This window comes from Arachis stenosperma, chromosome 4 (assembly GCF_014773155.1).
Source record: "Arachis stenosperma cultivar V10309 chromosome 4, arast.V10309.gnm1.PFL2, whole genome shotgun sequence".
Classification (NCBI taxonomy): Eukaryota; Viridiplantae; Streptophyta; class Magnoliopsida; order Fabales; family Fabaceae; genus Arachis; species Arachis stenosperma.
Genome location: NC_080380.1, coordinates 145,259,307 through 145,276,424, shown reverse-complemented (window position 1 = coordinate 145,276,424; position 17,118 = coordinate 145,259,307). Strand labels below are relative to the sequence as shown.

Below are 17,118 nucleotides of genomic sequence, written 5' to 3'. Positions count from 1 at the left end.
AATTAATGTATACATAGTTCTATTATATGTATTTCTTTAAGAAACTTTGTAAAGAATGTAATATAGTTAACATTATTTTACATATATATATATATATATATATATATATATATCAGTTACTATCATTCCGTATGTGTAATTTATATTTTTGATATTTTACATCAGATTTAAAACATTATTTCAATTATGAATTATTAAGGTACATTATAGATGGACTGGAAAAGATTATTTAAAAAATAAAAAATACTACCGTTAAAATTATTGTCGAAATATTTCAACAGTAATAGTCTAACCAATTTTTAAAAAATAAAAATAAAAATATTTTCATCGACATTTCCATCGAATTAATCTGTTGGTAAAATAACGGGGAGACGTACAATATGACACTAATGTTGCCGTCGAAAAATTTTCAATGATAACATCCAAAAGATTTTGTTTTCATACTAACTATATTCCATCATTAAATTTGATAAAAATTATTATTAGACATAAAAAATTTGCTAATATTATGTTACTAACGAAATTTATATCTTTTGATTTATTCCAACGGTAATTCTGAGAATACTCAACATTTATTAATGTTTATATCTCTTAAACTTTAATTTATACTAATTTGAATGTCGAAATAATTTGCCAGATTGAAAAGCCACTATGCGATGTCTTCTCTCAAACTAACCATGATAAAAATCTAGGTTAACTCTTTCCCGTAACAATAACCATTTTGTTGTTATCAATTATTTGACAATGCGTTTTATTCTTCTTTGAATATGTAAGTTTGTTTGTTTTTTTCAAAGCGAAGCGACATCTAATCAATAAAGCAACTTTGAAATGAATCCGTTGATTTAACTTGTTTAATTTTCTCATCGCCACAAACTTAAACATAACTTAAAATTGAAGCATCAAGCAATTAAGTACCAATATATAACCTAATCTATCTAATGAATAAATAAAAAATACTATTTGTACATTAAAATTAGCTACTAAAATTAGTCACTAATGTATTTATATATAAATATATGTGTAGTTTAATTTATTTTTAATATGTATTTGTAATTCAGTATGTATTTTATACTGATAATTGACTTTAATAACTGATTTTGGTGTACACATAGTATAATCTTAGTTAATACTAGCTAGTTACTATATATTGTTAATCATATATGAAAGACAGAGGAAAAGCGAAAGTGTAAACTCACCTTTATCAGTGCAATAATTAATTAATTAACTAGACATACAATGCTCATGCTAAACGACACTAATTCTTGTCACCATGTATGTGTTTGCATGAAAAAAGCCATCATCCACCCCCTTTTTGCATTTTCGGTTGATAAGATTGCTCTACTTTAATTGGGCAACATTTTTCAATACTTCGAACACCTCATCTTCTATTTCAAGAAAGCTAATTAAAGTAAATATTAATAGTTGAATGTTTATTTTGGATATATACAAATAAATTATATTTATCAGAAATAATCAAACTAAAATAGAAATGAATCTCAAACTTACAAAATTAATAACAAAAAAACAAGAGTATTCATTCATTTTGAACTCTTATAAGTTAGTATATGATTTGGATAATAATTGGATCCAAATTTCACACATATGCATATATATATATATATATATATATATATATTAACACTATCTATGATGCATTCAGTATTCATGGATGGCCACATAAATTTTTTGGATCCGCGTGATATATGCTTGTGACATTTTAATTTACAATTTCTTTGCTTCATGCCTCCATCATATGATTATAAGAAAACTGCTAATAGTGTTACGAATAAATACCTATTATTAAGTGAAAGGGTAACTAATAAGAAGTTATTTATTTGCAATAAAAAAAGAAGTTATTTATTTCTATAATTAACTTCAACTAATTATGTCTTCACATACACACTATCTTTATCATATCACATAGCTTGCTTCTATCAAAAGAATTAGCATTTTTGAGTTAAACTCCAAAATAGTTTTTTATATAGATTAATGGTGTATACTAAAATCATTTTTAAAATTAATATGAAATTGACAAAAATGTATTATATTAGTCTTTTAAATTATTTTACTCATCACATTATTATTACTAATTTAATTAGTATATTTTTGTCAATTTTAAAAATATAATTAATATAATTAAAATTTTAAAAATTATTTTAGTATACGTAGTCTATTTTAAATATCATTTTAGGGCTTAACAATAGCAGTTTCAGGTTAGTTAGAGTAAGTGTAGAAGTGCTACTATATATACATACATGCATATTAAATATTAAAATAAACTCTAAAATGCATTGTTGATTTATAAATAAATTAATTTAGGTCATCCAGCTATTATATTTCATTATCATTTATTGGTGAATTAAATATCTAATATCTTTATTACGAAAAAAGGAAGTTGAAATTTGTTTAAAAAGAAAATTATGACATAAAAAATTACTAACATATCAAATAAAAAGACAAAAAATTTATTAACTGAACAAACCAATTTAATTGCACAAGAAAAGGGTAATAATGGTATCACCGTATTATATGTTCTAGAGATTTAGAAGTACTGCAGTGTCTTCTAATAAAAAACTAAGTAGAAGAAAAATTAACCCATTAATCGTACTTATATTATTATTATTATAGTACAAACAAGAACAATGCCTTTTCTACACTACTTTATTATAACTACTTAGAAGTTTCTCTCATCACATCTTACGTATACGACATGATTGGTTTTTCCGTCTGCATATGATTGATCTCGCCGTATCTGTGTACAAATCACTACAAATTAATATTAAAGTACTCTTACTTTCTTTTAATTTAGATCTCTCATGTGCCCTTATCGACCAATCGTGAGGTTCCTAGCTATAACTATGCACATATATTAAGATAAATAAATTAAGAGCAATGCTAGGGCCAGCAGTTTTTGTGATTGTTAGCCATCAATCATGATTTGATGGTGTGAGATTGGTATGATATTTCATCCAATGGCTCACCTTTCTCTGCTAGTTACATGCTGGCCCAAATTCAATAAAACTGCTGGGTCTCTAAACTTTTCCATAAATTAAATGTGTACTTATCTATTTATAAATAACTCAGTAACTAACTTTTTATTAGTAAATATTAATCAATCTTTTTAATATTGTAAATTATTTTTTTAACTCTTATTTTTTGAAAGATTGCTGATTTAAAATTTAAAATTTAAAACAAAAAATAATTTCAAAAAATTTAATATAAATTAAAAAAAATAATTTTTTAATTAAATTATTTATTTATTTAACCCGTAATTTAGTTATTTGTTTATATTTTAATAGATGAATGTTAAAAGACCAATAAATTTTATAATTTATAATTATTGATTAATTATTAATAATATTTTTAATGGTATAAATTTTTTTTAATAATAAAAAAATAACTATTAACCAAATTTTACTAAAATTGCTCGCTCTAGATTTTTTCATTTTAATCTGTTGAGTGTATCCCCTCTCACTCTCTCATACAGTCATACACCCCCCTACTCTTGTGTTCATGATTGGTTTAATATTAATATTTTGATGTATTTCATTATTTCGTCATCTAACCATATATCTATTCATTATTGATAGGAACATACATTATTATTCGAACCCGCAGATAACACCGCCATCACAATCCTTATTTCTATCAGAAAGCAAACACTCATACCTGAATAATTCTCTCTCTCTCTCTCTCTCTAATGTAGTTAGGATTAATGATGATGTCTTATACGTACGTATTTAGGATTTTTGATGAGTTTGAATTGAATTTTAAAGATAAGATTGAAAATTGATCAAATAAAAAAAATATTTTTGTTTGGGTGGTAGGAGAAAAATATAATAATAACAACACATTATTGTTAATGATATTATTTTCTAAAATAAAATAATAAATAAATTTATTAGAAGTTTTTGGAATATACTTATTCCTTTTGTTGAAAATATATAGTAGACAAAGGCAGGCCAGCTGTTGTGTCAAGATAAGAAGAATGTATGTTTTTCTTCTCCCCAAGACATATGGAGAATTCATTTATTGTTTCCGAAACATAAGGGAAACGCTCTCCTATATTCTTTGTTTTTTTTATTTTATATATATATATATATATATATATATATATATATAATAGCTGAAAGGAAAAGTATGAGGAGCCAACGAGATATTTATACAATGTGTACAATGGAGGTTTATAGAGTATTAGAAATATAATTATTAGTGTTACATTTTCCCATCAGCTGAAGCTTTTGGGATGAGTGGTATCATGACATGGTATTAAAGCGCTAGATCCGAAAGGTCAAGAGGTCGATCCTTGGTGAACCCAAAAATTAAACTAATTTTTCGACCTTTGTACTCGGATGGTTATTACACATTGTATAAATAGTCCATTGTCTCCCTAGCGGGATCCTAGCTGAAAACCCTTAATCACACTACCATTTTGGCTTATTTTGATTATTTATTTGGTGTCATTGTTTATTTTCAATGCAACTAAGTATTTTTTAAATATTTTTTTATTTAATTTTTAGAAAAAATAAAAAACTAATAACTGCTATATAAAAATAGATATTTAAATTAATTAAATAATAATAAATTTTTAAAAAAATTAAAATAATAGTGTAGATATTTTGGAAAGAAAATTTTTAGAAATGAAAATCTTCCCGGTAAAAATTATATTAACTTATTTCCTTCAAAAATCATCATTTTGTGTATCATAAACTGAATTTAAAAAAATATTAGTTAATTTTATAATTTATTATCTTAAAGTCTCTGCTCAATATAAGATATAGTCGTTCAATTTATCATAATAATATAATTTGGGAACCGAGACTTTTTAACCAACAAAGTTAATAACAATTCATGTTGGAAAATAGAAGAATACATAAAAAATAATACATGATTGAATGAAGGAGCACATCAGCACATGCATGATGAAAATAACATGAACCTACTTGAGGTGTGGGGTTAAATAAGATAAAATGTATGTGTTGGCGAAAGAGGTGATGAAGTGGTAGTGATTCTAAACTCTTATATCATTATATATTAACCTCAAAATGGTGATGGATGTAAAATTGTAAATATGTTGAAGATAAGAAGAAGAAGAAATAGAGAAGGATAACAATAATGCAAGTAGGCAATCAAAAACAAAATGAAGGGTTTATGTGGTCCCCTGATGAAGGCAGAAAGGGGCAAAACAGCCAACAGCTAAATGGGTCATCACCAGAGTACATGATAGTATATGTGTGTGTGTATACTGTATAGTTCTATTCATTCTGAATTCTGAAACTCTAAATACCCCACACCGCTCTCCATTCTCCAACCACCTCTTTCTCATTTGCGTAACCGTAAGCACAAGTTCATTATTTCACCCCAATTCACATGCAATTTCACTTTCTTTTCTACCCTTTTTGTCTTCTCACTTGCTTTCATCTTATTTCCATTCTTAATTTCTATAATAATAATAATAAGTTACCAACACAAACACAAAACTACTCCACCATGTGCCAACCCTGACACATTCCAACCCCACCCTCTCCCTCTCTTCTTCTTCATGACCCTCAACTAACTCTCTCTTCTATTCTCTTTCCTTCATTCACCACCACCACTTCTTCCATTCTCTCCTCGTTACTTTCATTCCCATGGTTACCGTCTATCCCCAACCATGCCCAGCTTCTCCTCTCTCTCTGGGTATCTATTATCTCTATCATTCTATATATGCATGTTTCTAGTTATATGCTTATACTATGTTCAATTTTTGTTCTTTTATTAGGTGTATTGCTCGACTATTCAACTCTCAATCCCACAATTCAAGCGGCTCCAACAGAGGAGATAGTACTACCAGCAGCGATACTGTTGCTGATGACAATCCCGTCGCAGGACCGGTGGAGTGTTACGCCTGCACGCAAGTAGGCGTGCCAGTGTTTCACTCCACCAGCTGCGACGGCTTTCACCAGCCACAATGGGAGGCTTGTGCGGGATCCTCCCTCGTCCCAATCCAGAACCGGTCCAAAAAAGCTCCGACTGTTCGGACAAGAATTCAGTCGGAGCCTTTTGGACAAGTTCTGGACCCGAGGAGCAAGCGTGTGCAAGTATGGAACCGGGCTCTATTGCTAGCGCGTGGAGTGGCGCTGGCAATTGACCCGTTGTTCTTCTACGCGCTCTCTATCGGGAGGGAAGGGTCGCCGTGCCTGTACATGGACGGAGGCCTGGCGGCGATGGTGACGGTGGTGCGGACGTGTGTGGACGCGGTGCATCTATTCCATGTGTGGCTGCAGTTCAAGGTGGCGTATGTTTCGAGGGAGTCGATGGTTGTCGGGTGCGGGAAGCTTGTATGGGACGCGCGTGCAATCGCGTCGCACTATCTGCGATCGATGAAGGGGTTTTGGTTCGATGCCTTTGTAATTCTGCCAGTTCCGCAGGTTCGTTACGTTTTTCTTTTTTCTTTTTCTGGCACCACCGCACCGAACAAAGGCTACTCTTTCATGCTTCACTGGTTTTTTTATGAACCACGTGCTGGTATCTTGGCTGCTACTGTTTTCTTTCATTAACCATGGAGAGTAATCTGATTTTGATTGTAGTAATTATTGCTAGCAATCATTCATGCACACTTCCATTGTTTCTCTGTTCCGAAATATATTCGTCCTTTTCCTACATTTATAACTTAGGAAGAGTTTTAAATATACGGCTAATTCTTTTTGTTATGAAAGTAGAAGTGGTGATATACTTAACATTGTAATTTTTAGTGTTTTTTAAAACTGTGGAAGTCTGTACCTTAAAATTTTTTTTTTACCACAAATCGATCCGATTTGTATACTTCCCACAAATCGAACAGTCCGATTTCTGTACCTCCCACAAATCGGACGGTCCGATTTCTGCACCTCTACAAATCGGACGGTCCGATTTCTGCACCTCTACAAATCGGACGGTCCGATTTCTGCACCTCTAATAAATCGGACGGTCCGATTTCTGCTTTTCTAATTAAACGATCCCACATTTAAATATAACACCCCAACAATCCACATTTTAAAAAAATACCACTACCACTCCAATATTAAAAATAAAAAATTCTAAATATACGGGATCTGACTTATCAAAAATATATATATAATATATATTAATTAAATTTAACGGTTAAAATAATTAGAATATTAGTATTTTTTGATATATTTAAAATTTTTTCTATAACTTAATAATAGATGAAGCTTTGAAGTTAACGGATAAAAATTGATAGATGATAATTTAATAAAATTTGTTAAATGATCGAATGATTAATAAATATTAATTTTTTATAAAAATAATTTTACGTGAGCTTTCATCTTAATAATAAGTCATAATAATTTTAAAAAGAGCAACCTAGCTTGTTGAAGAAGAGGTAGATTCTCTTTTAAAGTAGATTAATAATCAATAGTACTATGTGTACAATAAAATTAAATATTAGTATCAAATATATATTAAAATATAAAATATTCATAACGGATTTTATAATTAATTTTAATATAAATGTAACATTTTTTATTAATAATAAAATACTATTAAAAGACTAACACTTTTAGTTAACTAGTGTTAGTTTACATATATCACAAAAAATTATTAGTCGCCTAATATTTTCTTTAAAAATATTGTCTTACAGTGACTATTGAAAAAGTAATATCTTAATTATTATTTGAAGGATTTAAATTTTTAGTTTTTATGCGTTCAAAATAAAAAGATTAATTATATTTATGCTTTTAGTATATTAAAATTAATTATATATTAATTAAAAAATAATTTTCATGTATGTTATAAATATATAACTAAATGTACACTTAAATTTATTAAGAACATATCTAACAATTTTGGATATGTATTTAATTTTATTTTCAACAATTTTCTTTGAGAAAAGAGTAAATGGCAGGCTCGGTACCTGTAATTTTGCACATGAAAGGTGTGTTTGTTCATCGTTTTTGTTTATACTCTCGTCGTGTAAAACTAAAACAAAACCAATGATTAGTATAGATTATAACCAGAATTTAATTTCTAACTATTATAAATTTTTTCTTAAGGAACTAAGATACTATTTTCAGATTTAATTTTGTAAAATTCTTTTAAAAAAATTTTATTTTGTATTTAGTAAACTAAAAAAAAATTTACGTACTTATAATTATAATTTTTAAAAGTTATTGATATCTTTAAAAGTATTTAAGAAGATACTAAAATTTTTAAAAAATAATATAACTTTATAGTTTTATATAATAATAAATATTTATTTATTATAATCTTTTAAATTTTAAAAATAATTTTATCAAATACAATTGTTATTGCATGTATTTATTGAAAATTATTTTTAATTTAATTTAACAAATATATTACTATAAGTTTTAGAAAATTATCTTTTAAAAATAAATTTTAATAAACTATTTTTGAAATTGATTTTCAGTAAAGATAAGTTGTTTTGATCGAACTCTTGATCTTTTGGATATAGATCTGTTCTGATACCATGTTATAAAATCACTCATCCTAAAAATTTAAGTCGATGAAAAAAGATAATATTAATAGTTATATCTGTAATAGTATGTTTCCTTAAGAAAAGAAATTCAAGCATAGTTTTAACTGAGATTCCCCAACATAATTAATCATATGGTGTCCTACTACTTTCTCGTGAAATATTATCCTTATTTAATATTTATATATTGTTCCTGAATTGAAGGACAACATTTATTAATTGCGATCGTTCATTTATATATGATACTTCTTGGAATTTTGTTACCATGAAATAGTATTATTTTACCTTTGCCTTTTATTCTGCTCTTGAAAATAATATAATGGGCTATTTTTTTTTTATATGGAAGTAAAAATAGTGATATATCTTAACATTGTAATTTTTGGTATTTTTAAAAAGCGTGGAAGATACACAAATTGTAGGGTCCAATTTTTATACTTCAAATTTTTTAATTTTTTTTAACAGAAATCCCTTAGTCCGATTTCTGTACTCTCACAAATCCTTCGGTTCGATTTATGAAATCCCTCCGTCCGATTTCTATATCCTCACAAATTGGACAGTCCGATTTTTATACTTCTCACAAATCGGACGGTCCGATTTTTGTTTATCTAATTAAACGGTTTCACATCTGAGAATAACACCCCATCAACCCACATTTTGAAAAAACACGGTTGTTACTCTAATATCAAAAACAAAATCTGTAATATAATATAATGCTGCTTCTGTTGTCAGAGGAAATGTTGCTAATACTTACTGGAAAAAAAATTATTAATTAGTGTTAGTTGAATTTCTAAACAAGTCATCACACTAATACAGTGAAGTATACCTAACAACTATAATTGATAACTGCATCCCAATAATAAAAAATAAGTGTCATGATCACTCTCCTTTTGTCTTATTATTATTATTGTTATTTTTATCTGATATCATGGTCCACGATATTCATAAATGGTGATTGTGATTAGGTTAGGATTATGATTAGATTAGGAACTTGAACATGTTATTAAGAAATGATAACATTATTGATTGAATTTCTGTATACTAATACTATATATACCTACCAAACATAAGTATATAATATTAAATTTTTATCTATGCAAATTGACCAAATACTAAGCTAGTTTATCTTATTTGAACAAGAAAATCAACTATCTCTCTTTCTAATTATGTGTTTCTTAATTGTATTTGCAGGCTGTGTTTTGGTTGATAGTACCAAAATTGATAAGAGAAGAGAAAATCAAGGTCATTATGACCATATTGCTCTTAATTTTCTTGTTCCAATTTCTCCCTAAGGTTTACCATAGCATCTGCATGATGAGAAGAATGCAGAAAGTCACAGGATACATCTTTGGAACCATTTGGTGGGGTTTTGGCCTTAATCTCATAGCCTACTTCATTGCTTCACATGTAAGAAACCCAACAAAAATTTGCAGATTATTGCATATATATGGTTATTGAATTGGTTATTAGACTTAAAAATTTCAAATTATGATAATAGGTAGCTGGAGGGTGCTGGTATGTTCTTGCGATTCAACGAGTGGCGTCGTGCATCCGGCAACAATGCGAAAGAACAATGGGCTGCAACCTGTCTCTGTCCTGCTCTGAGGAGGTATGCTACCAGTTTCTGTTGTCATCATCAGGGACAGTTGGAGGTTCATGTAATAATGGAAATGGAAACTCAACCACAGTTGTGGTTAGAAAGCCTTTGTGTTTAGATGTTGATGGCCCTTTCAGATATGGAATCTACCAATGGGCACTTCCTGTGATTTCAAGCAATTCTCTGGCTGTCAAGATTCTGTATCCCATTTTTTGGGGTTTGATGACACTTAGGTTGGATACTATTCCAAGAACAAACAAATTCTTTCATGTTTGTGTTTGATTCATTATTCATCATGATTTGATTGTTGTTGCATGCAGCACTTTTGGTAATGATCTTGAGCCAACAAGTAACTGGCTAGAAGTGATTTTCAGTATCTGCATTGTGCTCAGTGGATTACTGCTATTCACTTTGTTGATTGGTAACATTCAGGTATCAAAAGAAAGTACGATGCATTTGGTTTGCGTTTTCATTTTCAGTATTTTCTGTTTGTAAGACTTTTTAAAAAAAAAGAGAAATAAGAAGTCAAAATAGAAAATAAAACACAAACTAAATACACCTTTATTATTCATATTTTTCAAGTTTCTCACTCAAATATGATGATCTAACAATGAGGATTGTGAAGGTGTTTTTGCATGCTGTGATGGCGAAGAAGAGAAAGATGCAGCTGAGGTGTCGCGACATGGAATGGTGGATGAGGAGGAGGCAGCTGCCTTCGCGATTAAGGCAAAGGGTTCGCCATTTCGAACGCCAGAGATGGGCAGCAATGGGAGGAGAAGATGAGATGGAATTGATCAAAGACTTGCCGGAGGGGCTAAGGCGAGACATCAAGCGCTATCTTTGCTACGACCTTATTAAAAAGGTGAAAACAAATATGATTACACGACTGTATAAATCTCTTTTAGTACTACGAGTTTATAGCTACTAAAATCAATGATAATTTTTTTATAGGTACCTCTGTTCCATAATTTGGATGAGCTTATACTAGACAACATATGTGACAGGGTTAAGCCTCTAGTGTTCTCTAAAGATGAAAAGGTATATATATATAAATTCATATAAACAACTAAAATTTTGAGTCCAATTTTTCAAATGATCACACAATTTAACACTTCAATAATGTACTTGTGAATCAGATAATTAGAGAAGGTGATCCAGTACTAAGGATGGTATTCATTGTCCGAGGGCGAATAAAGCGCAACCAAAGCCTCAGCAAAGGAATGGTAGCATCTAGCATCCTTGAACCAGGAGGCTTTCTAGGGGATGAGCTTCTTTCATGGTGCCTTAGGCGGCCGTTCATCGACCGGCTTCCAGCTTCCTCAGCCACATTTGTGAGCCTTGAACCAACAGAAGCCTTTGGCCTTGATTGCAATCATCTTAGATACATCACTGATCACTTTAGATACAAGTTTGCCAATGAGAGGCTGAAGCGAACGGCCAGGTACTACTCATCCAATTGGAGAACTTGGGCTGCTGTCAACATTCAATTCGCCTGGCGGCGTTACAGGCAGAGGACTAGAGGTCCGGTGACCCCTGTAAGGGACAATGGTGGTGGAGGCGGCACAGAGCGCAGGCTCTTGCAGTATGCTGCAATGTTCATGTCAATAAGGCCACATGACCATCTTGAATGAGAGCTATAGATCTCATGTTGGAACAGAATTTTCAGAGCTTTCAAGTTGGTATATAAGTCATGGAATTATTCATAAGATGTAGAGAAGAAATACATGGAAAATAAAAAAAGGATGAATAAAGATTTGTTATGTTCTTTTATTGCTTATGTAGCTTTGCAAATGAAGTTGTGTTGAGAATTGTAATCTTGGATGATTTGCTTAATGAATGATTTCTTTTTTCTTTTGTTCCAATCTATAGTTTATCAAACTACTGACTTTTTTATTGCTAATATTTTAGGTGGATTTGATACAAAAAAATATATTTTCAGTAACAAAAAGAACTCAAATTTGAGTAATGATGAGATAAATTATGATCATTTGCTACTCATGAAATAAAAATTTAACCTTGCCGCAACAGATTCTTAAATAGAATTTAGATTCGCGAATCAATAATTATTAGTCCATCAAACTGTGAAATACAATAAAAAAGGTATTGAAAAAATTTATTTAGTAATTGTGTCAAGGGACCAAATTTTCAACATAATGGAAGTTTTAAATAGAGACATAAGAACATGAAAATTAACACATGGAAATAAAAGGCAACAAGGCTGTTAGATTCTGTTGTTTCCGCCGTCAAAAAATCCAACGAAAATACAACATAGAAAACAGACCAATTTTCCTATGTTGTCGGGTTCAGGTGAGTCCCAAATTTGGAGGGTGATGTTGTAAATGGAAAAAAGCGAGGTCAGCAATTCCCTCCAAATATGGCAATTCATATCTCTTCTCTCTCTTCCTCTCTCTATTCTCACCAACCAACACATTATCACCAACAATGGTTTCAAGGAGGGTCCTCATCATCATCACCATCATCACCATCATCACCATCATCATCATCAATCTCTCATTTTCTCATCATCTTGTTCTTCTTCTTCCTCCCACTGGCTTTCTCTGGGGTCTCTCATCAATTTTCCTTTTGGGACCCCTTTGACGTTACTACTTTCTGCTCTTCAATTTTAGAGCTACTGAATCCGCAGCTACATGTTAAGCTATATTAGGTACCTGCCATGTTTGATCCTATTCTATCTCTATGACTATGTCTTTGTTGTTTCTCATTGTTTTGTGAAATGGGACTATCAAAAGTAACATTCTTTTTCCAATTGCAATTATATCAGAATGCATAATGGCATACCCATGTTTTCTTTTCTTAATGGGGAACCTTAGGGCATAAAAAAGTTTCAAAATTTGATATTCCTTTTGTCAAGAGGAGCATCATTGCAGTTTCTGATTGATCCTGTGAAGGGTTTTTAACTTTTAATGTCATATTGATGCTATTAAAGTATTAATCAACCCAATGTTGAAACTTAAATGTTCTATGGGTCAATTGTTGTTAAGGCAAATGAAGTTTAAACTAAAAATGCGGTTGATTAGTATCAAACTTGAAAAAATAAATGGAACAGACAAAGTGAATGCTTGAATTGAATGCTCTCCAGTGTACAAAGAATGAATTTTTCTTTGATATATATGCTTTCTTTTGGTATCATTTGTAACTACACCGTGAAGCAATTCATTGTTAATTTTTATGCCATGAATCTTTAACACTCCATATCTTACAATGATTATACTTGTGTCATAGATACCTTGTCATTAGTGTGGAACCTGAAATATCAACCAAATGGGGTTGAAATTTACAAAGCAGGGGCCACAAAAAGTTGATGACTTGAGTTTACAGAATCACATGATCAATTACCTTACCAAGAATTTTATTCGAAACTTGGTATCTAAGCAACGGAGACGGATGCTCATTGCCGGCTATGATCTTGACATGACATATATCACAGATAGAATATTGGCAATGTCATTTCCTGCAGAACGAATGCGAGCAGTGTATCGAAATCCTCTATGGCAGGTGAAATCTGTGTTGGACATGACACACCATGAACATTATAAGGTGCAACTTTCAATCCATGGCCATGTATAATGTACAATATCATCTGTCTCTTCTCTCCATAGTCATGCATATGATTATAGCTAAAGCTTATTAATTTTAAATGTTTTCAGATCTATAATCTCTGTATAGAAGAAAGTTATGATCCGGCAAACTTTCATGGACGGGTTGAAGCATACCCTTTCGATGATAACCATGTACCGCCCCTTGAAATGATCAAAGATTTTTGTGAAAGTGTGCATTCATGGCTATCAAGTGATCCAAGAAATATTGCTGTCATTCATTGCATGGTATGGGATCTCAGAACTTCACTTTGGAATGATGCCTCAACATCAAATAAATTTTGTTTAGCGTTATACTTATCATACAGCTTCTTACATTTTAAAACTTAATGTAAAGTTCTTCTACTAAAAACTAGGCATGAAGTTGCACTCCTTTAAGTTATGCATGATGCAGTGCAATTAACCAATGGATGCACATGAGATTCTTTAATTTGATACATGAAAAGGAATCATTAAGAAGTTGAGAATACATACAACATAATCTTTTGTTGCAATTGTGTAGGCAGGGAAGGGTAGAACTGGCTTAATGGTGTGTTCATACCTAACTTATTCTGGCATGACAGCAGATGAGGCTCTTCAATTGTATGCAGAGAGAAGGACAACAAATAATGAAGGAGTAAGTTATGTTAGGTATAGTTCCATCAATTTAAAAATATAAATGTCTTCAACAACAGAGGAATTTGGATATTGACTCTTACAATCTGCAAGAAAGAAATATCATAAGGAATGGACCAAAAAATCTAGGCCTTTATGATTTTGATTTAGTTTTCTAGGAGTATACCTTCTTAAGTTATGCTTTTACCCTTAACAAATATGAATGATAGAATCCTCTGTGATTTCAGGTATCAATACCAAGCCAACGCCGTTATGTAAGATACTTTGAAAGTGTACTTTCTACCCCTAGGGGTAGAGTGAGCTTGCCTCAACCATGTAGCAGAGAATTGCGCCGAATTCGCCTTTATGATACAGTTAACATCTGTGCAATATTCTTTGTGATTTCAGAGCTGCAGGAGGAGGTTAGTTAACCCTCAGTTTCTTGATGCAACAATATTTTTGGATACCTTATTGTATGCATATTTGTGCAAGTAACAGAAGAAGTAGAATACATGGATTCTTTGATGTTAGAAATCTATACTAGTTACACTACAAAGTTACTAGCCTAAGTTCCTTAGCTTTATTAGCTTAATGTTTTTGCAGCTTATCTCAGTCCAAAATCATTTATTTAGTTTATCTCATTGTTGATCAAATTCCTATAGCTTTCAATATATTTATTGTATGTATATGAGGCAACTAAGAACAACTAATGAATCAACTGCAAAATTCTTCTCTCTACCCTTAACAAAGTTATGTTGTTCTCCCTTATTTACAGGCACCTAACCAGTGCTATCGTCCGCCGGTGGAAATTTTCCGAGGGTGCTGCAGAGAGATTAAGAAAGGCTATCAGAGAACCAACAGTCCTCGCTACTATCTTTCTTATATCGAAGAAGAAAATGAAGATGGAACACAATCAGAACAAGAAGAACCTCGGATTGTTGTTCAAATGGATACAGAGAGTCCTGCAATATACAAGAAAACCTGTTTGGATTATTATTTCGACCAACCGATCCTAGTAAATAACCACTAATCATATTTAACACTACATTCAATCCATCTTCACAATCATAAGGATCTTCTAATCAACTTTTCACTAGCAACAACCTTTGGAACATACCTTGTATTCTTTTTTTCTTATGCATGAAAATGTGAAACAGCTACATGTTTTTCTGATAAGATTTCTTGTGTTTACAGCTAACTGGAGATGTACGTGTCATATTCTATGAGAAAATGATAGGAGGCCGTCTCTTCTATTGCTGTTTTAATACAGCTTTTGTTAAGAACAGCATGGTACAGGTAATTTTATTCCATCAATTTATTTTGGCATATTTACAGTTAGATAAAAATCAAATTGATGCTCTAATTTTCATGATCAAATTAGTCCCTTAGTTTTACTAACATTAACAACTGTAGCATGATGTTAGGCAAGCTGAGGGACCAATTTGATAACAGTTTACTAACAGAAGGACTAACTTGATTTACGGATTAAAATTGAGAGACTAATATCATCATTAGGTGAAAACTAAAAGACTAATTTAATTGTTATCTCTATTTACATTAAAAATGTGACTTTGTTTCCTTTTTGTTATTTTGTAGCTGGGAATACAGGATTTGGACAAAGTTGGGAAGAAAGGAAGATCAATATGTGGAAGTGATTTTAGCTTGGAATTACTGTTTGGTCCTGCCAATTCATCAAGTGTATCCAATAGTGACAATGCTAGTATTGTTTCCTTGTGATCATAATATTTATGCAACAGATAATATGAAACGTCATGTTCAATTTTACATTACACTAACGTGTGCTGCAAAAAAAAAAACAGCAGAAAATTATATCCAATCATAAATGAGTCCATCAATGTTTTGTTGTGTAGTGTTGCATTCATTCCTTCAATAGTCTTGCTGTCTAATTTTTTTATTGGCACAAGACATTAGGAGAAAGTGCAAATGTTGTATTGTTTTGATGTTTGAGTAGCATTTCGAAAAGATGGGGTTTCAAAGCACATTATAATGCAAAAGTTGCTATGTTTTCACATAGAATTTAATTTCAATTAAAGTTGCTATGCACCATAATCATCCAATTGTGTTCCATGTCATCCAATTGTGTTAACATATAAAAATAAAAAGTACAAAGAATTTGATAACGAAAACATGTATGTAAGAACTAAGAAGTGCCATTTGTATAATTAAGGTAACATTTTCATTATATTGTAGAATAAAATTAAGCTTGTTATCTTTATTAACTTCACTATCACTTAAATACCAAATAAGCAAAGATAGACCGCTATTACAACAGTCTATTGTTTATCATGATGAAGCCATATAAATACCCGCTGAAGCCTGAAGGTGAATTTATTGGAAAGAAATTTTAGATGGGGTTTGATTAGAGTGTGTTTTGCATTGTTTAAAGACAATAGATGAAAATAAAAATGGCAGATGCTAATACACTCCACAAAAAATAGAAATGTATGGCTTTTTAAATTTTAAAATCTAAATATTAAGTTCTAAATCTTAAATTTGGAATTATATATCCTAAATCCTAAAATTTACATAAATTCTGAATTTTAAATCTTAAATTTTAAAACCTAAATCTGTAAATTTTAAATAAACTCTAAATCTAAATTATTAGTATAAAATATAATAAATAAAAAGTTAAGATTTATTTAATTAATAACGGATATAACATTATTTATGTAGTAAAGAGCGTTTAAAGATGGAAGAAAGTTCAAAGAACAATAATTTTAGTTTATATTAATTAACACTTTTAGCTAATAATCTAATATTTTTAGTCCATTAGTCCATTACCATATTTTTTGTTAACACTTTTAAATATTATTGATTAA

At 30.5% G+C, this 17,118-nt stretch overlaps 2 protein-coding genes across 2 annotated transcripts; both read left to right on the top strand.

The window, feature by feature from the left end:
• The first annotated feature begins 5,272 nt into the window (after positions 1-5,272).
• On the top strand, positions 5,273-11,929 carry LOC130976274 (cyclic nucleotide-gated ion channel 2). Its single transcript, XM_057901093.1, has 8 exons — positions 5,273-5,679; positions 5,762-6,410; positions 9,662-9,877; positions 9,969-10,300; positions 10,388-10,499; positions 10,693-10,929; positions 11,019-11,105; positions 11,204-11,929. The coding sequence occupies exons 1-8, from the start codon at positions 5,654-5,656 to the stop codon at positions 11,696-11,698; spliced, it is 2,154 nt and encodes a 717-aa protein (XP_057757076.1). The 5' UTR covers positions 5,273-5,653; the 3' UTR covers positions 11,699-11,929.
• A 1,420-nt stretch (positions 11,930-13,349) lies between these two features.
• Positions 13,350-16,123, top strand: LOC130973052 (phosphatidylinositol 3,4,5-trisphosphate 3-phosphatase and protein-tyrosine-phosphatase PTEN1). Its single transcript, XM_057897425.1, has 7 exons — positions 13,350-13,625; positions 13,736-13,912; positions 14,187-14,300; positions 14,527-14,700; positions 15,054-15,293; positions 15,473-15,574; positions 15,875-16,123. The coding sequence occupies exons 1-7, from the start codon at positions 13,350-13,352 to the stop codon at positions 16,013-16,015; spliced, it is 1,224 nt and encodes a 407-aa protein (XP_057753408.1). The 3' UTR covers positions 16,016-16,123.
• Positions 16,124-17,118: the final 995 nt, after the last annotated feature.